At 41.0% G+C, this 25,877-nt stretch overlaps 1 protein-coding gene across 1 annotated transcript in view; it reads right to left on the bottom strand.

Annotated features, from left to right (window-relative positions):
• LOC118795345 (guanine nucleotide exchange factor DBS-like) overlaps nucleotides 1–25,454 on the bottom strand; it is a 54,000-nt gene extending 28,546 nt beyond the window's left edge. Inside the window, exons 1-15 of the mRNA XM_036553769.1 lie at nucleotides 25,259–25,454; nucleotides 21,257–21,340; nucleotides 16,110–16,224; nucleotides 14,503–14,593; nucleotides 13,616–13,729; nucleotides 12,439–12,555; nucleotides 11,853–12,002; nucleotides 10,821–10,945; nucleotides 10,527–10,641; nucleotides 10,245–10,364; nucleotides 8,934–9,125; nucleotides 8,011–8,202; nucleotides 7,194–7,371; nucleotides 5,409–5,512; nucleotides 3,870–3,958 (exon numbers count right to left, since the gene is read on the bottom strand). Of these exons, the coding sequence (XP_036409662.1) occupies nucleotides 3,870–3,958; nucleotides 5,409–5,512; nucleotides 7,194–7,371; nucleotides 8,011–8,202; nucleotides 8,934–9,125; nucleotides 10,245–10,364; nucleotides 10,527–10,641; nucleotides 10,821–10,945; nucleotides 11,853–12,002; nucleotides 12,439–12,555; nucleotides 13,616–13,729; nucleotides 14,503–14,593; nucleotides 16,110–16,224; nucleotides 21,257–21,340; nucleotides 25,259–25,286 (1,814 nt within the window). The 5' untranslated portion in view covers nucleotides 25,287–25,454. The remainder of the gene's footprint in view (nucleotides 1–3,869; nucleotides 3,959–5,408; nucleotides 5,513–7,193; nucleotides 7,372–8,010; nucleotides 8,203–8,933; nucleotides 9,126–10,244; nucleotides 10,365–10,526; nucleotides 10,642–10,820; nucleotides 10,946–11,852; nucleotides 12,003–12,438; nucleotides 12,556–13,615; nucleotides 13,730–14,502; nucleotides 14,594–16,109; nucleotides 16,225–21,256; nucleotides 21,341–25,258) is intronic.
• Nucleotides 25,455–25,877: the final 423 nt, after the last annotated feature.

A 25,877-nucleotide genomic window follows, 5' to 3' on the forward strand; every position in this document is an offset into this window, starting at 1 on the left:
ATTCTTTGGTCTCGCTGAGGGAGTGAAAGCACGCCGGATGGTGTCACAGATCCACATTACCCCTGTTTCTGGTCGAGATATTTCCCATGGCAGCGAAAGAGTGACCACGGGGGAGCAGAGGTGGAGCGTGAAGCTCTCCAGATAAGCTCCTGTCGGGATGCTGCCCAGACATAACGACGACTGTCGGGGTTCTAATTCAATTTCCTGTCCCAGCTCATTAAATTAAAATGATTGAAAATGCATTTCCACTGCTTCGCTTTTTGCCCTTGTCCCTTTTGTAACAAGCTCGCACCAGCTTACAGCAGTTGATACCCATGCACGGTTGAAGTTCCTGCAAAGCGGAGCACAGCCCAACCAGCACACACATCCTGCCACTGGTATTTTCCGAGACATCACAAAATCTGCTTTCCAAAACAGCCACATCCTGCTCTTTAAATAAAACCATATGTACTCTGCATCTCCATGCTCTCAGACCTCCGACCATTTCAGATGTCTGAAAAGCAGTGCTTTATGCAGCATAGACACGAGCTGCAGTATATAAGAGGTGGCAGAGGATTCACACAGTTGTAGTGAGATTACAGGCAAATATACACTCATTTTAAATGATCATAAAAACCACAGCTGCTGCATTCCTTAAATTATTCCATAATATGAAGAGTGGACACTAAGCTGGAGGTCACTGCATTGGTAGAGTATGTTCTGGGTGCATGAAGGTGTGTAAATGTGTATGAATATGGTGCATTCTTTCTCATGTATCACATTATAAACATCAACAGGGAAAATTGTTTTTTTTTCCATTTATGGTAAGAGATGCTCTTAATTGGTTACTGAGTGCTACAAATTTATATCCAATTTGCACAAACTGACAAAGTGGATTTGAATAGAAGTGAAAGCACCTCCAACGTATGTGTGTCCAGAGAACACCAAAAACTGAAAGTGAAATGCAAGTCTTACATGATGCAAAACACGCACACATGCAGAATAGCTTTACATGTGCACTAGAGTGAACATGTGAACCATTTGAGATGGTTCTTGTTTTTTAAGTTGAGGGTGCATTTATTTGATAATTGTTTTTCATTTTTATTTTTTCCCATACAAATGTTGTGAAAGCAGCAAAATTTTAAAGTCTTGTGACTTTGCTCAGGTTGTATCTTATTTGCTTCCCTGAAGGTCAATCATAGGAAACCCCTGAGGTGAAAAATAAATGTCTGAGGGTTTTGCACTTCAGAAGACAAGCAGATGTTTAATTATTTTTAGCTGTTGACAATGATGGGGTATTTTTTGTGATGCTCTTGACAACAACGGTGGCAAATGTAACCTGTTTATGCAGATTTACATTACAGGATCCTGTACATTCTGCCATGTATTAAGTCAAACTGAGTCGTATTGCAGCCTGGAAATAATGATTGTTTACATGTGGCAAAAGTATATTACCAAGTTCTCATGTTGTTTGACTTTGTTTGACTTTTGTGCGTCGAATTTGTTTTTGGTAATGATTTAAATTATACATATACAGCAGCTCAACTGGAATAGGACTGCCATGAAGTTCTTTCTTGACTGTTTGGTAGTGGCTGCAGGGACAGGCCCATGCCACTGGATAGTTCTGATGTGCTCCTCCAGATTTATGGGTGAAATACACCAGCTTTTTGTTAAATAAAAAGACTACCTATACAATAAATATTTGTACAATGTATAATTTATGTCTGATCATAAATGGAAGGCTACATTCCTTGTATATCACACAGAGGAATGTGCCCTTCTACTTTTCAAGCTACCTACAATTACATTCACACCAAATCATTTCAAAAGTACATTAAAATATGCACAAAATGATGTAGTGCATCCCAAGATTTTTGAAAAAGACTTATTTTCAAGACTTTGTTTTTGGACTCATTTTATATGTTGCATGTAAAAAATTGTGGAAAAACATGCATTTTCCTTTAAGGTCATTTTAAGATTTATTATTTTTATATGAATATAAAGTTAACTGTAAGGTGTTTCCATAGTAGAGCAACTTTCTTCCCATTGTTTTTTTTTTTTTTTAATCAGTCAGTTCAAATGACCATTTGCCAATTGGAACTACTGTTCCCACATAATTATACCAAAATATTTAATTTCAGGAATACATAAAAGTCTAAACTGAAGTGACTGAGAGTAAAGATCTGGTGATGTGTTGTTTCTCTTTGCACAAACTGTGCTGTACTTTCCTCTCATTGGTTTACATTCTTGTCGGTTAAATGTGTGCATGTTCAAAGAGAAATGCAACATGCCATGTTATCAAGGTCATCTGTCTGGAAAAAAATTTTTAAAAAGTGAACCATGTCAAAATATATATCCTCAATGTCCCTTTTACAATGAATAGGAAAACTGAAAGTGCATCACAGTGAAGGATATCAACTGTGTACTCTTTTAAACACTATAATGTAAGACATGTTATCTTCACCACTGTTAATCCCTGTTAATCCAATCTTTTTTGCATGTAAATGCTGAAAAAAAAGAGTACAGATGTACACTGATAGAGCACTGCCTTTCCCAACTTGCTTTTCACATACTGTATTCAAGTGCAGTTTCTACACAGTAGGCTAGGTAATCAAGGCTCATACAATACCTTTCACTAAAAAAGATTATACTGCATACCATTGATTTTATGAAATTATTCAATCAGAATTTTATTTATTTTCTGACTTTGCTGAAAATGATTGAAATATGCATTCTCACAAAACCATTGGGTACCAAAACAAGTCCAAAAAAATCTCCAAATAAACTAGAAACTGTGAAGTGTTCACTTATTCAAATATTTAAGAAATCGAAATGTTTGCTTATTCAGGCACAAAAGCAAATGAAGTGTTCACCACATGGAAATCTTCATTACAATGGAATGTTTTACATTCCTGGCTGCTCTTGTAAAATAAATGCAAACAGTACAAGAGCCTATTATTCAGCTGAGCCCCGTTACTTACTACTGAACAAGGTGCTGAGCACCTGAGAGTCAACACACCCTTCCACATGTTTACGAACTGGCAGATATGAGTACATGGTCATGTTAATAACCTCAGGCCAGACAACGCTGCAGTCTATTTATTTGTGGCCTACCAGGGATAAGGGTTGTTGTGACCACGGAAAAATGGTGTTAATATGTGCACAAGGTGGCATATAAACAAGTGCAATAAGTGCATATTTAACAGCATGTGTGTCTTACCACAACAGTATGAAGTGTCCCTTCTCATTTGCCATGGATTACTGTGATGATGATGATGATTATTATTGTCATTATTATTATTACTATTATTATTATTTGCTTGGCAGATGCCTTCACCCACTTGATGGTTGGTGTACATTTTTTGTATTATTCATTCATACAGCTGGATATTTACTGAAGTTATTAAGGTTAAAAATTTGCAAGTGTGCAGTGGTATAACAATCATATTACACCTCCCTTTGCATATATACAGTAAGAGACATGGTTTAAAAGTGCACGTCTACAGAATGCAAAACTGCATCCAAAACCAACAGCCACTCACTGTGATATCTGTGAATTGCATCATCTATACAAAAACCCACATGCTCACGACTGACAAAAGCCACCGTCTGTCTGTCTTCCTGTTTGTCTTCATTTGCAATAAAACATGTAGCTACATTTTATGCATACATGTAGGCCTAAATAACAATGTACTTCACAACAGGGAACAATATTATCAATGCTGGAAATGTGAACAGTTCCTGAAGTATAAAAAAATATGTACTGGGTTCAAATCATATTATTTCTTTCTCTGAAAGTGACACAGTTAACCTTCATAATTGCCCAGGCACAAAAACGAGCCCGGAAAGAAAATGTGTTTGTGCTTCAGCCCAGACTGGCAGCCTCTTACCTCCGTCTGCTCAACAGGCTTTCCTCTGTCTCATTTGTCGTCAGGGCATGGTTTGATCCTCCCTGGCTGGCTTCAAGCATTACTTCAATCTGAGGTGTTGGGGAAAAACAGCTATTAAATGACTGTACATCGCAGGTAATGACTACAAGATACATGTGTCAGATGGAGATACTGTGTGAATTTACACAAGCATTGATGATGTTATACTAGATGTTAGAACTTATGTAGAAACTCTCTCCTCTTAGCTGGGTTTTTCCACTTTAAAAAAGGTGTCCTTTTGGCCCAGTTTGATTGGAAGGAATACACATTTGCCACTAAATTTCAGTTAGTTTCGACATGTATGAAATACGTGTTGTACGTGCACACAAAGGACAACTACAAACCACAGACCTGTTCAAAGTCTGCTACGTGTGAGAGCAATCTGTCTGCTTCCAGTAAGAGACAACTAAAAACCTCCAAAGTTGCTCATCATTTTGAACAATTAGTTCACTGTATTTTTTAATCATTTTACGTTTCTTTGAGAGCAGCACTGGCAAATTGACCAAATCGGATGAAAACCAGAATACATAAAGGTGTGCTTGATGGCTGTTATACAGCTGCATTCTGGTAGTGTAACCACATTCCTTGGCCTAAACAGGGGAGGCCTCATTTTTGAGCAGGTTTTCAGTTATGTACTAGAAAATTCAGCAAATTCAGCACTGCTGGGGGGGCAATGTAGCAGCTGGGGTGGCAGTGTAGCATAGTGATAGGGAGCAGGGCTTGTAACTAAAAGGTTGCTGGTCCGATTCTCTGCAAGGGCACTGCTGCTGTACCCTTGGGCAAGGTACCTAACCCAGAATTGCCTAAGTAAATATCCAACTGTTTAAACAGATAACATGTAAAAACCATAACCTATGGAAGTCACTCTGGATAAGAGCATCTGCCAAATGACAATGTAATGTAAAGTCACAATTAATTTGAGTACAGTTGATAATTCATTGTATGTAACAAAACAAATAAAACATTAACTAAAAAACACTCCTGTTACAGTTTTACAAAGTATCATGCCCTGATTTGCACGGAAAGTAAAAAACTAGATGCAAAAGCCCTCTGTTGGCTGTCTGAACAAAGAAACAGACAATAATGCTATAAATCCAGGTTTGTAACAGAAATTGAGCCTGTACACCCATGAATATGGGCCTGAGCCATGAGTTGGACACTGCCATATATGTTTAGTGCACTACGATGGCCAATGCTTAGTTTGCATGTTGTTACAGCTAATGAACGTGTTGTAAGATGACTGCTCTGTGTCTCTGTCAGCACACATGGTACAATTGGGTTATAGTGGTGCCTGCGGAAGTTCTTCCTCTCGCACAGAGGATATTTCAAAAGATTGCGAGTGTAAAGATGAACAGTTGAACAGCTTGGTCTTGGAAATATCCGCTCAGTAAAAAGAAAGGCTGAGTTAAGCAACAAAGGCAATGGCAAAATTTATGTGGGAGTGTGCGTGTGTGTGTGTGGTCACCCAAAGTAGACCATGAGACAAATAGCTCGGCTTACTTTAATGCTGCCTCTTGGTTTGCGTACGCTTTTCTTTTTCGCCGGGTCAACGTCGCAGGGATGTTTCGGAGCACCAGAGTTCTCAGAACCCCTTCGGTTTGGCGCTGTAACATAGCAGGTGTGAATCGTGTGGTTGGAGGGGAGTTACTGTGGCTTTCATCAGAACAGTCGTGTCGCATACCTTCCCCCGTTTCGAAAATGGAAAACATGTGCCTTACACATACCCCTGTGTTCATTTCATTTTGCCCTGCTTCTTTACAAGTTTACAAGTTAGACAGCTTATGATGTAATGACAAAGGCTGAAACTTTGAGTCAGTTTAGAATGTCAGAAAACAGATCATGAATGCATGCCTATCCGTTTTTAAATAAAATAAAACATAAATCAAGCACACATAAAACAATCATTTCATGTGTTGGCTGTGTGTGTGTGTGTGTGCATGCGTGCATATGTCAGTATAAGGAAAGCTAACAGGCAGACTTTTTGTTGACATTGGCCAGTTATCCTTGTTGCCTGCAAACAGCAGATATGTAACCCCTCTAGAAAAGAAGAAGAAGAAAAAAAACAGATTGCTTGTTTACAACCCCTCCATCGTCAACCTGCTCACGGGACTGCTTCCAGTTTAAGAGTGGTGCGTGCAGTGTGTCTATCCAGCACCCTAATCTGAGAATCTGAAAATCTGATGCAACAGCAGCAAAGGACATCTGAGTATGCCGGGGCGGGGGGGTGACCATACTATACTTCTCGACAGCAATAGGTGAGAGTATGGGGAAAAGCATCTTACAGAAGTTATATTGCATATACTGTATATAAGCATCTCAGGGCCAATTGGAAATTGCATGCGGTATTATGGATTATGGATGGTAAGATTCACCGATTCGCATCAGTGCACCAGCACAAAAGTTCACAATGCCATTGCCCCGATTAACAAAGTGTGCACTGGATACAACTTGGGATGCATCGTTCCTAACATCTTTGCATTGATAAAATCTGATTTACTTATATATAATTATTAGCAGAGGCCCTATGCCTTTATTATTTAGAAATGTGACCAATAATTTGTGCCCAATAATTTTATACTTAAATTGATTCCGCCTCTCTAAACTGTTTCTTAAGCACGCTTTCTCATCTCCACTGCTGTCAGTGGCCAATTCTCGTCAAGTCTCTCAGCCAAGTGTCGCACGAGTTTGAGATGTGTCTGGGCGAGTCACAGATTATCATGGAGGAGGAAGAGCTACACGTTCCACCGAATTGCTACAAATCAAATGTTTGGCGGCGCTTCGGATTTTTCAAGAGAGACGGACAATTTGACAAGACGCATGCAATAAACATGGCACTTTTTTAGTTCATTTATGATTTGCTGTCTGCTTAAGAAGAACCAAAGAAATAAAATCAAACTATCTGTACCATATTGAATTGCATAGCATCATATTCTTTTGCATTGCATCGTACTGCGTTGAATCGCATTGTGTTGAATCAAATCGTGTTGAATTGCACTGCATCGCAATAGGGGTGAATCATATCGTATTGCAAGAGTGGTTGCTTCATATGTATCGTTAATGTATCGGATCGTTGGCAATGCATCGAGATGAGCATTGTATCGGCCTCAGTGATGGAGATGCACATCCCTAGTATGGGTGCAGTCCTTGCCTTGTGTTTACCAAGTGTAAACTGTTGTGTCTCATTTCAGCATCTGAACAGAAATAGTGATTCTTATTCTGGGGTATCAATAGCTTCTGTTCTATGTTAGCAAGATTGCAGTGTTCCCAGGGCTAGTGGTTACTTACAGGTACCAGCTCTCCTTGATGGTAGAGGTGAGGAGCACTTGGGGTAAGACTCAGGACGAGGGGCCACAGGCTGCACCGGCCTAGACTGCTTGGCGGTCAGCCTTCTCAGGCTGGCCTGTCGCTTCTCAAACATTTCCTGGACGTCCTCCAGCCTCCGCAAGGCCTTGTGCACACTGACCTGCTCCAGAGAGACAAACACAGGGAAGCAGCGAAAACTACATCAGACTGGGGCTGGCATTAAGGCGGCAATTCCGTGCCAAGAACAGGACATTCTCTAGGATACATTTTTTAATTACTCTGTTATTTACTACTGTCTATCAAAACTTAAATGTCTTAAAGTACATTGTACAATTACAAGTATTCTGTGTAATTCTATCTGCCCAGTGAGCGGCCCGAAGCAGATGGGCTCCCTCTCTGAGCCGGGTTCTGCTCAAGGTTTCTTCCTGTAAATTAGGGAGTTTTTCCTTGCCACTGTTGCCTTAGGCTTGCTCTCAGTGGGTCTCAGGCCTGGGAAAAAATGTAAAGCTGATTTGTGACAACTTGTGATGTAAAAAGCGCTATATAAATAAAATTGAATTGAATTGAATTCCATCTGACAGCGTAACCTTGAATAAAAACCATAAGAAAATATGATGTTTATACTCTGCTTTAAGAACGCTGTGAGCAGGAGGGTGTTATGCAGGTAATGACAAGCTCTTAGCACTTGCTTAAATAGTAGAGAACAACCTGCCCTGTGGATTGAAGGGGTTGCGTGGGTTGTGTCAGCATGTACACATATTTTTATGTACGTGTTACAGAATGACTTTTGAGTCCCTACCTTGACTTCGGCCGTGAGAATGACCTCATACTGGTCGATCAGGTCTTTGAGACTGGTCAGCTGGTCTTCCTTTGCAGATGCTAAGAACTGCTGGATGTCCTGCAGGGCTGTCTCCGCCCCTTCCAGTGATTGACACTTGTCCACTGCCTGGGAGGCCAGCAGGTATACGCCAGACTCGCACCACTGGTTCACCTGCGATGACATTAGGCACCTTTAGGCTCATCCAATGTTGCCAATATTGCCCACCCTCCGAGTCCTATCCCTTGTGATTCTACTAAAAGCAACTTTCATAAGGAAGCAGTTTTTTTTCTTTTTTTTTGCTGTGTAGTGTTGACAACATTAATCCCACAGTGTATGTACAATGGTACGGCTCACATTTATACTACCTGACTGAAAAACTGATATTGTGCAAATTGCTATGATATACTCCACAGACAATTATTGATCAGCAAAAATGCAAGCACACAAGTATGTGTACGGTTGGATTTATGGGGAGACTGTTTCTTGGAATATCTAAGTTTGAAAATGTCAAGCAAATGCAAGTGCAAGCAACTTTGAGAGACATGGTTGTTGGTTCCTCTTAAACTGGATGATTTGTTTTCTGGGCCTCTACATGCATGTCATACACATGTGTCCATAACTGGTACATTCGATAAAACTGGTGACAGTATATATTATGTTTTTGTACAAAATGCATGAACAGGCTAGTGTGATTGCACAAACAGGCAAAGCTTATACTTCTTATTAAAACAACTGAATTGAAAAATGAATTTTAATTTAGCATCGAATCTTCAAACTGTTATTACCGATTACCCCTGGTTACCAGCCCGGATGCAGAAGTACACTAATCTATGTTCAATCTGACCACAGCAGCAGAAGGGTAGCATATAGATGCTGTCACTCATTGCCATGCTAATTTATACCTCATCTATTCGTCTGAGGATTTCAAGCGATTTTCTGAGCAGGCCGATCTTCCTTTTGGCCCCGTTTGTGAAGTCATCACAGATGCGCCTCAGTTCGGTGCACGCGGGTCGAATGGAGTCGGCGGCGTAGTGGTCGTGCTGGATCAACCGGTCGCCATGCAAAGCAAGCTGCTGTGCCGTCTCCAAGGGTCCCTGTTAGGTGCGAAGCACAGAGGACTATTCATCCCAATTATTTACAAGGGGAAATCTGCTGGGCAAACAAACTTGAGCTACCTTTCCGAAGTCCCAGTTGGACAGCAGAGCAAGTACATTACGCCACAGTCTTAGGAGATGCAGTGTCAAAATTCGTTAAACATGAGCATGGCATTACTTTAGATATCCTAAAAAGATATTCAGCTCGACATTCCCGCTGTCGACCATACATCTGGCAGGTTCTGGTAATGTCTGTGGTGCTGTACTCACCACGGACTTCCACACTGTTTTTGATCATGCCTCTTCATGCATATTATATAGTAGTACAGAACAAAACACTTTTGTCAGTTGCAGAGGGAATTTTAAAACTGAAGCACACCAAATTGAATGTATGCTCAGTCCGTGTCACAGCGGAGTTTCACAGCTCCAGTTGTGGTACCACAGAAACCACAGAAGCAGCATTGTTGGGTACTACCAGTCAAACTGGCTGTAGGTGTGAGAGACAGCTGCAACTTTGACTTTAAGAACCTCTGCCCAAATAGCTCAGTGGTTAAGGTGCTTGCTTTGAGCGCTGAGTTCTAAAGTGACAGGTTCTATCCCAGCCATGTTATCAACTCACAACGACTAGGAGCCCAGAGTGGCAGAAAAAAACTAGCTTCATTCCACTGGGGATAGGGACGGGTGTTTCGGCAGGGGCTGTTTGTGTCGCTGCTCTCCAGCTCCCTGTGACTTAGATGGCTGCCAGTTGCTTGGATGACGTCAGTGAAGCCAAGCCCACCCTCCAATTGGCACATAGCTGACTGTCATGCAGTTGGCGACTTGTAGTGTGAAAAATAAACGTGTCTGGCGTGTGAGTGTATTGGAGATATGCATTTGCTCCTCCCCCACACTCCTGCATGAACACGGTGGTTGTCGCAGTAAGATAAGCATAACATAGCCAAATGGGCACCCTAAAAAAATAGGGCTGCAAAAAAGGAAAAAGCATAAAATTCAATCCCTACTTGCGACATGCCTTGATCCTTGTGGACAATGGCCTGAGACGTTGCAAGAACAATGGCAGAAACAATCATGGTCAATGCATGTATTGATTAAATAAGTATCATGGTTAACGGAACTTACCTGAGCTTTCTCCTCTAAGGCCCTCAGTTCCCTCAGCTGCTGCTCCACTTGACTGACACAGCCGCCACAGTCTGAGATGGCAGCCTGCATATCCATTAGATTTTCCAGTGACGCTTTCACCTGGGGGAGAATGTGACCAATCAGCAACCACACAGCCAAGGAGCATGATGTCAGCTATCTCCAGTCTTCACTTATGGATTACTGCCACACTACAAAACCACGGAATCTTGCCCATTTCTTTCAGGAGGATATGGTCAGTAACATGTGAGTGCTTTAGCTTACTTCTCCATATTCTTGCTCGAAACGCCTGAACTGCAAGCACTGCTCCAGTTTCCGGTGGTGTTTTGCCCAGTTTTGTTCAAAAGCGGTTTCTCTCTCCTCAAGCTGTGCAAGCAGCCTGAAATGGATGCAAAAGATTTCAGAAATGAGTTTGCTTTGCTTTGTCAGGAGAGGATTGTGTGACACCTTGTACAGGGAAAATCACACCTTACACTGAAACTACTATTCAGAATATCAAGCCATTTCAATAAAAATAACCCTGCAAGGATGCATACACAGAAAAATGCAAGAACAAACCTTTCTATAGTTGTTAAGTTCTCCTTCTCATCAGGGGTAAGCTTACAGATTGCATTCCTGATGGCTTGTTCTTGGATACAGGAAAGAAGACTTGACCCTTGTTTCACTGCAAGTTTAAGTTCATCCTGTGAGGATGAATGGATATGTACATTATACATATCTGCACATGTACTGCAAATCAAATCAAATCAAAGTGGAAAAATAAATCCTGCCTAAACATTTACAAAAACACACTGCCTTCATTGCAATGTATCATTGCATTTTTGTATTTAATCACTTAGCCGGCTCTTTTGACAATGGTGATGAATATAGCTCATTATATTACATTGATTTACACATCTAAATATTTCCTCAAGTGATTAAGGTTGACTGCCTTTTCAAAGGGCATAATATATTCCCTTATCCAGAATATTAACTGGCAGTGTTTTGGTTACAAATTCAGTTCCTCAACAGCTACAATTTGGAAACCACAATCCAATAAATTGGTGGAACACAGCAACTTCACATTTTTTTCTGGATGAGTTCATACAAGCGCTTCAGTTCCATAGAAGGCTGTTGCAAACGTTAACCCTTTGATCCATGATTCACATAATCCACTGGTTTGTTGCTAAATGACACAAAATATAGCGTTACTGTAAGTGATTCAAAGTGTGAGTGTGTGGTAATATACACTGACTATAAGCAGGAAACCATGTGTCTGGTCTGAAAATACTACATACATGAATCATCTTCTTTGGGAATGTAGATATCTGTTTTAAATGGCAGGAAGAGATGGAACTAAAACTTCCAAATGGAATAGTTATGGGGTAAATATAAGCAAGAATGTAGATGGAGTTAAAAAACTTAAGCATTTCTTAGTTTTCAAGTACGACGGTTATTTATGGTTAAGTGCACCTAGAGTAAGGGGTCCTGCAGGATAGTGAAAAGGAACTGAATGCATTACGACACATTTGTGGTCAGAAAGGAGAACCACGGCCAGAAAGGGGAACAATGGCCTGACTACTTCACAGCTCAGACAGGCCGTCTCCTGACCTTGAGCTTGTCATGTTTCCCTGTCTGGGCGTCCAGCAGGTCTTTGGCGTGTTGTGCGTCTTCAGGAAGTTTGGTGTCAGCCAGATCTGCAGTGAATTTCTCTAGTGTTTGGGCTGTGGTCCCCACGGTCACTGCAAAGCTCTCGACTGCCTGCAGAACAGCACACATTTCAATACCCAAATAACATCAGACCTAAACATAATGCATTATTCCAGTGACGGGAATGTTGAAATTAATAATGCCCCTCTTAGTGGCAGTCTTGTTATAGTTTCGAATGCCATCTGGGTTTGATTCCTAGCCAGAAGTTGAGTTTGTAACCCTGAATATTGTGTTCACCTTCAGTTATTTCAGGAAATGCCCAGGCTTATAACCAGAAAACTAATGCAATGTGCAGATACTGAAATCACTGATGGTACTGGGTTGACTAACAGTCTAGAAACAATGGAAAGGTTTTGACTGACCGCTATTTTCAATGAGTGAGGGGAGCCATTTTCAGTAAAAGGTGTCTTGACTGGAACACACAGGTGTGACAGAGCTAAGCATCCTCTTTCGATGAGCAGACCAGCAATGGAGCCCGCCGACTCACTGTTCTCTGGTGAATCCACTGACTGTGGCAGTACTCCAAAGTTCCCCCGAGGTCAGACGTCAGCTGAGCTTTGTCAATATGGCTGTGCAAGTCGGAAAGCGAGTTAAGCATGATGATCTAAGGAGAAAGACAATAAAAGGGCAAATAAAAGACCCGTTAATAAGATGGGGAGAGAGAAAAGACTAATTAAGGTATGTTAAGCCACAGTTGTTGCAACTTCCTCTAAATGAACCTGGCTAAACTGAACCTTTTTCTTTCACAACCGATCGGCCGATGTTCCTCCTTGCTGAACCAATACTTCAGTCCCACATTGCCTTATTGATGCATCTTCCTTATGTCATCTTCCTGTAATACTGGGTTTAGTCATCACAGAATAACATACAAAGGTTGACAGTAAATTCCCTGGGTTATGTCTTCATGTGCTGCAAATGCTGTCATACATCAGTCTGCCTGTGTTAAGAAGAGCAAACATATGTAACGGAAATCAAAAGACCATCTGAAGTATATGTTGACTAAGTTTCTAAAAACACAGAAAACTGTGCAGGTAAGAAACCACAATAAATAAGTCCAAACACACACGCACACAACAAAAATGTACTCTTTCTGGTACACTACTATAAAAGCACTACCATTTTCCCACTTCTTCTAATTAATTTCTGTTCATACATTTATAAATAGGTAGACTAGCTATGAAAGGTTACCCACATATGCATAATAGCACTTCATTCCAGCTTTTTTTTAATCAATACACATCCATTAAGAGTAATGCTCAAGAGGAAGAAAATGCCCTCATTATGCCCTTATCAGAGTGGAATGGAGGATGTTAAATGGGCTTAAGGAACATTCAGAGATGAGAGCACAGATATTCTGTACTGAGAACATATTCAGCTCGTGCATTTAGGAAGCCTTCGTCAATAACAGGAGGTACCGGTGTTGCTGGCCTTCCTACACAGAATACAGGTTTTCTGTTTTAGACCACTCCTCATCAAGAACATACACGAGCCAGCAAATCAGAACACTTCTAGCCCCGACAACGACAGAGGCAGAGCTTTCAGTGTTGAGTACACCAAGCTGAATATCTGTTCAGAATATAGAAAATTGGTGATGGTCAGCATATCTTCATAGAGTTTTAATGGTGAAGGAGATGGATTACAGCGTGGGACGTGCTTACTGATACCTTCATTTTATAGTCGTCGCGGTGCAGTCGGATACCGATGTCGGCGATGGCCCTCTGGAGCAGGCGGGAGGGCCGGAGCACCAGGACCTGCTGTAGGGTTCCTGGGAACCCCCCCTTCAGATCAAAAGCAAAAGCATCACCCATGAGAGGAAGACTCTTAAGGCGTTTAAGTAAATGCCAATGTGTATTCACATTTACTGAATGTTCAAACAGGAAAGGTCTCTCTCCTTATATCAACACAAGTCAGAGGATAACATACAGCTATATGCATAATATAGCACAATATGAATAATAATGTACAGACTGCACACCATCGTTCATTTTAAAGGAGCATATACCAGTACAATTAATTAATTTTTTTACATCATTTTATTGGCATGCAGCAGACCCTCTTATCCAGAGTGTTAGGTACTTTGCCCTAGGGTACAACAGCAGTGTCCCAGTGGGGAATCAAACCAGCAACCCTGTTACAAGCCCGGTTCCTTACGACTACACCACCCTGCTGCCCCATTTATTGTTAATTTTTATGATCAGACTGTTTTATTATCAGACTGCCCTTTTTTATTACTCTTCCTGGTATGAATTACATGTGCGTAATTGTCACATTTCCAACAATAGTAGAAGGTCTCCAGTCATTATGCCCCGGATCAGAAGCAGCACATGAGTCTGGTGGTGCCTGGATCCAGCTCGACCCTGCCGTGCACTTCGGGGAATTTGCTCACAGAGGTGCTACAACTTTTAATGGGATTTTTTTTCTTCTTCTTCCTCCTTCAATCTCTGCCACCTCTCAGACTAATTACACTGACATTTGCACACATGCTGTGAGTGCGTAAGTAAAGGGGAGGGGGGGGGAACAAGGTCAGTCTGCTAAATATAAATCCACATACCGATATCCTGGCCAATGATGACTTCACCATGCTCCATTTGTCCCTTCGGCGATCTACGATTATGACGAACCCGACGCCAGCGGCTTCCTGACTGGACACGAAGGGACAAACACATGTGGGAGGGTGAGAAAATGCTCCTAGCAAGGGAGGAGAGAACTTTGTAAAGAAAATTTCTGTAGTAATAGCTAATGGCTGTAGCAAGGCTACAGTGAACTGAAATAGGAAATGCAGAACATTAGTGTCAGAGCAGAGCTGTTTTTTCTTTTTTTTTTTTTTATTTTGATCATTAGCTAATGAGTCACATGAGTCCTACTCACATTTCATTATGCTGTGGGTTTCCTTCCTTTTGTATTAGTCATTTCCTTTGCAGAAACCCTTACCCAGAATGACTTATATAGCTATATGTTTAGTATTGACCATTTATACAGTTGGGTATTTACTGATGCAAATTACTTGGAGTTCCTTGATCAAGTGAACAACAGACCTGCCCTACTGAGGATCCAAACCTGCAACCTTCTAGACGCAGGCCGAGTTCCCCAATCATTACACCGCAGTCCTGCCCATCACAACTGAGCCATTAACATGTGCTTCATTCATTTCTTCCCTCAGACACAATGCCTGACACATGCAAATGCAATTTCATCTCAAAAGGAAAACCTAACCCTTGCGCCCCCTTGAGGCAACACACAGAGGTGCGTTTTCAGATTTCAGATTCCCCTCAGGAACGAGCAGCGTGTCGCACAGTCACAAGGCACAGTCACTCGGGTGACGCTGGCTACGACAGCACAAGGTGCATTTCTCACTCACAGCACAGAGCTGACTAACTCCAACGTCACTAACACACTGAGAAAGAGAACATGACCCCCCCCCTTCTCAGGTTTCAGACGCATGTACCCACGCACACACACAGCCACAGTGCCACTCCCACTAATGTCTCTACCTCTAACGCTTAGCCATGTTCATTGTTGGATCCTCATGTTAGGTTTCAGTTATTGTTCCCTTTCAGAGGCCTTCTGATTTAGAAAGGACGTGTCAGATTTCACATAACATCAAAGTACAAACAAGCCCAGAACACAGGTTAGAGCGCCAATAGCCAAACGACCTTCCCCCCTCAATTGTCCCTGGGCTGCGGTCGGATTTATGTTTCACACGTAGTCTGGAAACTCTCGCTGTGTGATCTTTCGCTTGGCTTGTACTTGTATTGAGGCCCAGATTGCATGGTATTGTGTGATGCTCCACTTCGCTGTCAAAGCCAGCAGAGAGGTCCTGAGAGAAATTTGACCTGCGTGACTCAATTAACTTTATTCAGACAGCTGCTCTGCAATCCTTACACGCGCTTCTGCACTCTTAAATGGCAAGAGATTGCATGGAGGAATAGGAAATTCCAATTAAAAGCAATCTGATATTTACTTTAAACTAGGAACAAGCAATCTCAGGTTTGAGGCTGGAGTCGAACCCAACAGATACAACTTATATTTACACTTAGATTTACACCCAGACATTGTCAGGGGTGAAATGAAAGTTTTCCAACATTTTTGGAATAGATTTGCATGACCATAGCTATGGAAAAGACAAACAAGGCCAAGAAAGCGAGATGGATGGCCTACCTGGGGATGCTGGTCAGGTATGTGACCACATTCAGGAAGTCCTCCTCTGAGATGTCGTTGAAGCCAGAGAACTCTGGGAACGTGATTATGGGGGCACCGTCTTTTCCTCTTCCTCCTACAGAAACCCAGTAAAGATACTGTGACATTGTTGTTTAAGATTATAGCTCCTTTTCACTGTGAAATGGTATCATCATTTAACTAAAATTAAGTCATTCATCTTTTTTAAACAGCAACACAACCAACCAGATAATAATTTCACACCAAATAAATCCAGCAAATGACAATCCATTTGGGGACATTCAGGTCAAAACTTTAATGTATTCATTAATTTTTAGGGAGGAGAGCTGACATTTGTTTTGGCTGTTGCTTTCCATTTATTTGGTGCTCACAATTCCAGCATCCCTTCAACCACTAGGTGGTAATATTGAGCTACCTAATGCAACAGATCCAGGTATACCATTTAACAGATGGTCTTGTTCTGGTGTCATTGATAAATTATTAAACATGGAGAAATAACATTTAAGCATGTTCTTTGTATGTTTAGCAAGTATAAAACCTGTGTGTAATCTCTTAAACAGGTTTGGGGTATCCAAACTGAAAAACAGCTGATCGAATAACAAACATAACTATCATTTTTATACATTTCATACAAAAATTTACAATACAAGAATAGACAAAAAATTGTGTCACACATACTAATATCTCACACTTCATTACGCACATTTGCTCAATTAAACTCAGCAAAACCACTGAAAAGATGAGAGATGTGAGGCCTAACCTGGAAAACAAAGGAAACATACAAAGAACCAGTGATTAGACACCTGCCAAAAACTGATCCCACACCTCTTATTACTGGGATCAGTTTTTGGCAGGTGGCATTATCACTACCTAGCACAGACCGCTAACCATTTAGCTGCCCCCTAAACTTGAGTCTCATACTCGAGGAGATAGGCTCTGTGCAGTGAAGAGATATCGAAGCTGGAACATAACTGCACCAGCCGGACTGACGTCATGGGAGATGATGAGTAACAGCCCATGGGGGTGAGGCTGTGATGTTTTCGATCCACCCTCATATGTTTTTGTTGTGTACGCTTGGGCCCGTGACCATTCTGTCTCTTTTACGTGTCTTCCACAACAACAGGCGATAAAGAAAGAAAAAATACAATCTAGAAGGTACACAGAATAGTCAGCTTCAAAGATTCAACACTCAGATGTGTCCACATCCTGTCAGATGCTGTTACGTTAGACATGAACTACACTGACACCATGCAAAATACCGTCTCAAAGGTACACAGAATAGTCAGCATCAAAGATTCAACACTCAGATGTGTCCACATCCTGTCAGATGCTGTTATGCTAGACATGAACTACACCGACACCATGCAGACACCTTCGCAGTATCTGTGAAGATTACTTTTCTCAGAACAGATAGCTGAGCAAATAAACCTTAAGTACTGTTCATGAATTAATCACCAGCAAAAATAAAAATAGAGCCAATCAAATCTGATTAAATGTGAAGATACAATATAAAACCAGACAGGCACTCTAACCCATTTGACTGGTATGTATCTACCTAAGGTATTTGAAGCTTTAACATGCGTTTTGGAGCTAGATAGTTAAACCTCCCAATTCAGAATCATGAGGACCACACAACAAAAAAGCCCTCTTATAACCCTGAAAAATTAATTTAGCTAGTTTTTAACTTTTAAATTTGAAACACATTTTTCATGAATTTCAGCTTCAGTTTTTTTTTTTGTTTTGTTTTTTTTTTTTTTTTTGCTTGCGTTGTGCTCTACCTCACTTTTAAGTCGCTTTGGATAAAAGCATCTGCCAAATGAATAAATGTAAATGTAGGTGTAATTATGTTGCCCAATACATACAACAAAAGTACTGCTTGCTGTTTATTCAAAGTTAAAGACAACCATATGAAAATTCCGTTTAGAAACATTTTAAGTGGTGGACGCAATGTACACGCAGTGTTTTAATGTGAAACTTTCTGGTAAAAAAATTGGTTGGGACATTGGCCTGACCGACCGGAAAGTGTACCCATCTGGAGTGGTTTGACACGGGTGTGGAAACTATCCTCTTACTGGAAGCAGTGATGGTGGATACAGAATCCCTCCCACTGAGGCTCACTGCTCGGGTGCAATAAGCTAAATCTGGAGTCATTACTGCCCACTGATACTCCCTCTCCATCTGATGCATGCAATGCTCCAGGCCATGCAGCCCTGTGCCTGCTCAAGGGATCTTACTCAAGACACCATGTGAACGTCACAAACCCACCATGCTTCAGTTAGATCTGTGGTGACCCAACTCTTTCCTTTTCCTGCTGTGGAACAGATGGAATGCCTCTGTGGCTGAACACCAGCGTGTGCCATATTTTCCTGCAGGCTTCGATAAACACCTAGAACTCTGCTTTGGTTTTAGAAAAATGATTCTTTCTCCTGAGCATTTGGATCAACTAAGAACCATCTTTCACTTTCTGTGCTTCTGTGTTCTGCTTTGTATTTGGTATGTTCTTATAACACGCTGCAAAACTAAACCATGCTGTTAAAAGGGAAAATGTAAATACAGAATCTAAGAATAGAGGCCCAGGTATAGAGAGCAATGACGTTGTGACTGCCTCTCTTTCTCGCTCTCCCTCTGTTCCCTCCTGCCCTCTCTCTCTCCACAAAAAGATTTTTTTGGCATGATTTATGTGTTGCCAAAGCAACAACCAAGAAAACATGCATAGAATGAGAAATTACAAATAATACAAATAATTAACAATGCCTACAAAATACTATAATAATACTATAATTATAATACTGCTGGTACTGATAACAACTTGATGTCAGTTTGGTGTTACCCACTGCCCCAGGCTGTAACCAGTGGAGCACCAGACCCCCCCCCACCCCCTTCCCCTCCTCCTTCCCCTCCTCCCCTTTTTTGAGAACTGGGAGTCTCTCCTCTTCAGGGAGCTGTTGAAAATTGGGGGAAATATCTGCAATTTTGCTGAAGATTTTTTTTGCTTTGTTTTTCATAATTTGTGTAGTACGTCTTGACTTTTTAAAGTTGGCATTATGAGTGCACACTTTCTTCTCTGGTTTTGCCTGTGACAGCCTGTCTCTATGGCAAGGCTGTGCTTGCTGAGTCTATACTTAGTCAGTGTTTTTCTTAGTTTTATGGATTTTTAAAGTGGTCAGATACTCTGTGACGGTACATTTTCTTTTGTTTGCGTTTCCCAATGAGAAATGCACTTTTGTTTGTGTTTTGTTAGAATTAGGTTCACCCTAATCATATTAGCTGCTATTGTGCTGTCCTGAGGCTGTTTGGTGTTAGTAGGTGTTAGTGTTGTATGCCTCAGGATCAGCTGACATGGAGAGCTCTTTTTTGGACTCTGCTCTAGGAATTTTAGGGGCTTATTATGATAAGAATGGGGTTTGCTGGCTTGTAGGTGTTTGTCTCTGTGTCTCGGTCTCTCTCACCCTTTGTTCACACTATGCTTATTACCAAAAAACAGTCTTCAGCTGATTTTTAATTAGAGAGCAAAAAAACATACACTACAGGGCACCATGCAATCAACTGTCCTCTCAAGTTCCATTTCTTCACATGCCATATTCTCAAACACACATTTGTCACAACAGCCCAAGGCTATCATACATTAAAAGGAAATCATAGATGGTGATTCACCTTCCCATTCCAGGTAATGGATGCTTCATAAACAGCTTGTCTGATATGGAGGCAGAGCTGCGCATGTCACTCAGTGTCTGCTAAATATCCCTTTATATTCCTCTCACTGCGAACAACGTGCCAAGGAGAACATCACTGTGAAAGAGACTGTGAAAGCTACAACTTCAGGCATGACCTCGTAATTAATGGCCCTAAAATACAATATGTACCCAATACCCTGAGCAAAAATGTAGTACTCTGTGTGCAGATAAACAGACTCATATTTTAAAAACAGGAGGCTGGGTGGCAAGCAAAGAATCACAAATGTTGCATAACCTAACAGGGAAATGGCCTGTGATCTGAGATAACCTGACCGTCTGTGAGATGCTTTTACATTGAACGAGAACTGGCACTTGTGTTCTGTATTCCATCGAGGAAACATTACACATCATTACATGACAAACGCAGCCATTGTTTCTGGTACACATGAAGATGTACAAGTGTCACACGATAATTACTCTGTGTACATGCTGGATTTTAAATTGCAGTTTTGGCACAGTACTGTTTTAGATAACCTTGGGAATTCAAGTACGACAAATCACATGCTTGCATAATTTGGCATATTAACAACTCGCTATGTGGTTTTGACCAACAGCTCAAGGAATTTCTCAAATCACAAAGGTGTATAACTGATTTAAAAAGATTTACAAGATTTAAAAGATTTGGAGTTTCTGCATGAAACATAATTAAATCTTTCTCCAGACCTATCCCATGTGTATCAGGTTGTGTAAGAGAGGAAATTACTTCATTAATATGATCTAATCTAGTTTATATAAGACACATTGATAGTAAATTTCTCAGTTCACAGAACTCCTCACATAGTGTCAGGGGTGGAACACATTTTAGGACTAAAAAGCAAAGAGGAAATGCACAGATAGTAATGCAAGTCAGTGCTGTAACTGTGATGTGTAATCAAACCACTGTGCAGTGCACAGAAAATGAAATTATTTTTTGGCAGCAATGTTAATCAGAGGTCTTGACAGACCTATTTAATCTAACCACAATGCTCTCTGTCACTTGGAATGAATTTAAGAAAGCAGCATTTCACTATTTCTCAATTTCAGCCAATGCCCAACTGATCACACACTAATAAATGCAAAAGTAAGTAAGGCTTTTGTGGTGCTGTAAGGGTGAATCAGAGTCTAAAGTTCCTCTTCCAGACTTAAAAATTTCAATTTACAAATATTTAACATTAAGCAAAAATATGCTGAAATCTGGGACTTGGGGATCTTAGACTGAAAAATAAATTTCTACCTACCATGTCTCATTAAATTATCACTCTTATAATGATAAATGATGTTTCAATGTAGTAGATTGTGTAAAATATAAATACAAAAATATGACAAAACACATATGTAAGGTTCCAGTCATGGAGTAAGCCTTGACGTCTATCACTAACATAAATCTCTAAAGATGAAATAAAAAGCACTGCTTACCAGAGAGGATGGCGAACTGCCGGTGGAGCTGATCGATGATGTCAACCGCCAAAGGGGGCCTGACCTCCTGCTGCATATTCTCATCTATAGCAGAGATACAGAAGAAGAAGAGCAAAGGGTGGCTCAGTCAAGCGACGCTCACAGAAACACGAGGGGAAAAGCCCAAGCACCGTATGCTGACACAAAGTAGGTCCTTGCTAATTAATGTCCCGCGCCAAGTGCACTCCGCATGCGACAGGCTCATGATGTGTGGAAAAAAATGCTTCACTCGCGGTTCAGTATGCGGCCATGCTTTTCCACCGTCGCCTTGGCTAGCTTTGAGGTCGCCCAGTCATGGGAGGGGGTGTGACGGAGAGAAAGGGAATCAGTGGAGAATGGACTGTGTGCCGCCCTTGTGGCCTTTCAGTCAGATTGCATTTCGAGTAAACCGCCGCCCCAAACAAAACGTCTTTTCATGGCCCCGGTCTTTAAATCCGGGGGTCATCCTGCCAGGGACCTCCTTTATTCCTGTACTTCATGGCTCTAATGGTTTGGGTCGCCCCGAATCACACTGTGACTACGCGCTGAAGTTGCAGGCACACAAAAACGCCTCTGTCCAACTGCATAAAGGAGGGCATTAACACAGCCTACATTTTATTAAAGCCTGGATACTCTAAAGTGAAGATTCACAACCAGGCTAAGTATAGCATAAAGAGCTCCACACAAGCAAGGTTTAAAGGCTAAAGTTGTGGCATTACAGACTCTGTTCACACTCGGAATCTCAGACCTACACCCTGCACATTGCACTCATCAAAGCCAGATATGAGCCACTACAGTCCTCCTAAACAGCTACAGATGTTTGAAATTGCAGTCTCTTATACTGGGGCAGACATATGGAATTCATTGTTTGTGTTTAGAAGAAGGACAGTAAGAAATGTTTTCACCCAACTTTACTGAAGTTGTACCAAAAAATACTCTTTAAATTGCTCAGGATGAGTGTCTTCAAAATAAAGGGCAATGATACATTCTTAATATGTATTATTACATTATTTTAAAGGACTGGACATTAATATCGTTGCCGTTGCTTCATTTTGCAATGCAGTGTTTTTATGAGAATCACATTTGTCCAATTTGACTTGATTCTTCTAAGCAAAATGGAACATTTTTTTCAGGGTGTGTAATGGTTCGTCCTAAAGGTTTTGATTACAGGCCAGTACACGGTAGGGAAAAAAAACACATGAGTAAGGCAGAACCACAGGAGTCAGAGCCAGCCTCAGCAAAGGCACGTGTTTTGGTTAACACATCCCGTCCACTGACTGGCCCAACACCAACGAGAAATATACAGTACAAGAAATGAAGAGGAAGGAAGACTTGCGTCAAGAGCATGTTAAAACTCAAGACCCACGTCTCTTGGGCTTTAGGTCATGATCCCTGACATGGATCTATGACGGATGTTTTTAACCCTTCAGAACAGGTCATTGTACACCCCTCCCAGTTGGCCACCAAGATATTAAGTCTGAATACACAGCTGAAAAGAATTTAAAAATTGAAATATCAAAAAGAGAGACCAAATCAACCAGATTTGACAATGCCAAAGAAATTCTTAAATAACATTTCAGAATAGCACGTTAACCACATTGATGACAATTTAAGTCAATCTTTATGTTATAAATAGCAATTAAATTAAAACAGCTAACAATGTTAATCAAGCAAACCCTATGATGAAGAGTACCATTATTAATAGTTTTGCCTCTGTGCATTTTTGTGCTATGAAAATAACAACTATAACAGGAAATAAAAAAGAATGGTGCAAAATAATAATAATAATAATTAATACTAAATGTCAGTCATAACAGATAGCGTGCCATACAGACAACTTTATGTCAGTTCAAATGAAATAATTTAAAAACCAAAGACAGAAAGACACACCAAGACAGAAAATGACAACAGAGACAAAAACAAACTTAACAAAACCATAGCAAGAAAAGGCAAATGCCTTTCTCACAATTAATTTGAAGGATAGTTTTGATTGCAAGCAAAATTATATAAGATCAATTTTTAAACCCGTTTGACACGCGGAGTTTCACAGGAACATTGTAAGACAAGAGGAATGTCCTTTTAAAATGATCAAAAATGTCAAAAAGGGTGGAGCACAGTGTGGTTCGCTGCATTCTGACTGCTGAAATGCAGTGCCATAACCTCACTTTCGCGCTGTGTGGCAGATTAAGCTGGTTACACATGGGGACTCCACAAAATAACACCATGGAAACACACAGGGGAACCTTTGTTCTCGGCAGACCACAGCAGACAGTCACCCAACCCGTGCTTATTAGCAGGATCCATCCTCATGTTTCTTTTATCTTCAAATCAGGACAAAAGGCGCCATTTCCCTCTGAGTATGCAGCTTCTTCCATAACCTCAGCTTTTGTGCCATTTTGATGGTATAGCTTGCTCAGAATTTTCTGTTTCAGCATTCTTTACATATTTTGGACAATAGTTTCTATAGCTATGCTTGCTCTGGCGTGAAGGCCTTGTGATCTCCTTAAGAATATAACCGATATCACCTAAGGATGTAACTGCCATTGTTTTAAAGATGTTATCCATTTGTTTAGTAGACCAAAGTGATTAACATATTTTCCATCATCAGTATTATACATTTAAATGCTGAATGATCACTGAAGAAACACAGATGAAACACTAGAGCAGCCACAGCAGTGGAAGAGAACCAAAGACTTAAACTTGCAACCCTCTGGTCACAAGTTCAGATCCTTAAATAATCCACAGTTGTCATTCCAAGCCAGCAGTAATCTAGTCATGAGTGTAATGTCCTATTACCTTAATAAGCTACCACTGACACCAAATTCTCAGTCTCTCAGTGAAAATAATTCAAAAAAAAAAAATGCAGCAACATGCGTACAGGGCATCAAATCTCTCCAGTCCATTTAACATCATTTCATGAATGAGAAACCAGGCGTTCTCTTGTGTGCAAAGTAAGATTGCGAAAGTTCCTCAATATAAATCCTTTGACTTTGAGTAATATCCACATTATATGAATACAGACATGAGAAGCACATCACCAAATCTACATATATTCCATATATTCCAACCAAACTAATTTATTGCTTTCATGTTTACTTTGATGCTTTGTTAGATGTGGCTTGCTAGAATGATACAACAAATGACCACCTTCAAGGACTTATTATAAGTAGAGGTGAAAGTGCTTGTATTTGAATTACAGGGTTGTGTCATTGATACACACCAAAGCCGTTCGTGGCCTTATGGTCTGTAGGCCTTGAGTTTACAGATCTGACATAAATGGGGGTGTATCATGCAAAGGAGGATTATGAGAACTTACGGGCAACATGTGTTGGACAACAAGCCTTTTGTCTGGTGGTTAGATCACGCTGTTGGCAAACTTTGCTCTGTTTCCATGGGCCAGCCTTTTTTGATAGCAAAGAGAAGCTCACTTGAAGTATCTCCATTGAATTTGGATGGTGTGAAGTGCAATAATTTAACTTTGTAATGCACATCTTTCTACCCATATTACACTCAGATACTTTGGTTTGGATTCATTCTTGCTCAACATGAAAAACATAATTCTGTTTCTTTGAATCTACTTTCACCCCTCCAACAAAATTTTGTCCTTTTGTTTAATGGAATGCCATCCTTTATTGTGAAAAAAAAAAACTTGCCAAGTTTAACACAATGATGCTGGTCTATGCCAGAACTATGCCAGGGTAAGTGAGCTATCCCTCAGATCCCCTACAGAACTCTGGAGAGCATAACTGGTAATTACTAACAGCACGACCTTAGACCTGGCCCCTGCTGTGCTTCCAAAAAAAAAAAAAAAACCCCATGATGTCATGTTCTCTTTTTCTTGCATTCCTTCACATGTTCTTGCTGGGAGCTTGTGTGTGTACACAGATAGCACATGCAGACCAGCTAGAACAGAAACTAACCAAACCCAAAACACTTTGAAACACACACACACAAACACAGCACAGGAAGGTTTAAATCACTTACCAGTAACTGGTCTAGTTCTCTTCAGCATAGTGGCAACTGTGGAATGCTTCACTCTTACTCTGAAGAGAAGAGCAAGTTTAAAAGCCGGTGACAGCTGACAGCGTCTGAGTCTGGGCTGGCTACCATTTTAATCTCTCACTCTTTGAGCTTCGTGAAACACACCAGTCCTGGCAGGAGACGGGGTTTTGCGGGGAGCAACATCTCTGTGGTCACTTTTTCCAGCCTTCTAGCTTCTCCGGCAGCACCGTTCCCCTCCCTGACATAATCTCTCAAGGCTCAGTACACATAAGACGCGGGATAACCAATCAGAGCTCAGGGTGGAAGGAGGAGGAAATCCATTATTAGTGCCCCTCTTGCTTCACACTCCTTTTTTACCATTCGGCATCTGTCTGTGACAGCAAGGGAAGGCGAGCGCTTGCCGGGCATTGTGAGGTGACCGCGCTCGTGCTAGAGGATGGGTTCTGTCCAGTCGCTTTCCTCTGAATCTCCAGCTGATACAACGCAGTTCTGTTTGCGGTTATGCCCCACTGCGCAAATGAATGAGTTGTTTCTCCCATTATCCCTGACTGCAGCTGCCTGGGAACATGTGGGTGTTTATGATTCAGGGGAAGCAGGTTCC

This window comes from Megalops cyprinoides, chromosome 20 (genome assembly GCF_013368585.1).
Source record: "Megalops cyprinoides isolate fMegCyp1 chromosome 20, fMegCyp1.pri, whole genome shotgun sequence".
Lineage (NCBI taxonomy): Eukaryota > Metazoa > Chordata > Actinopteri > Elopiformes > Megalopidae > Megalops > Megalops cyprinoides.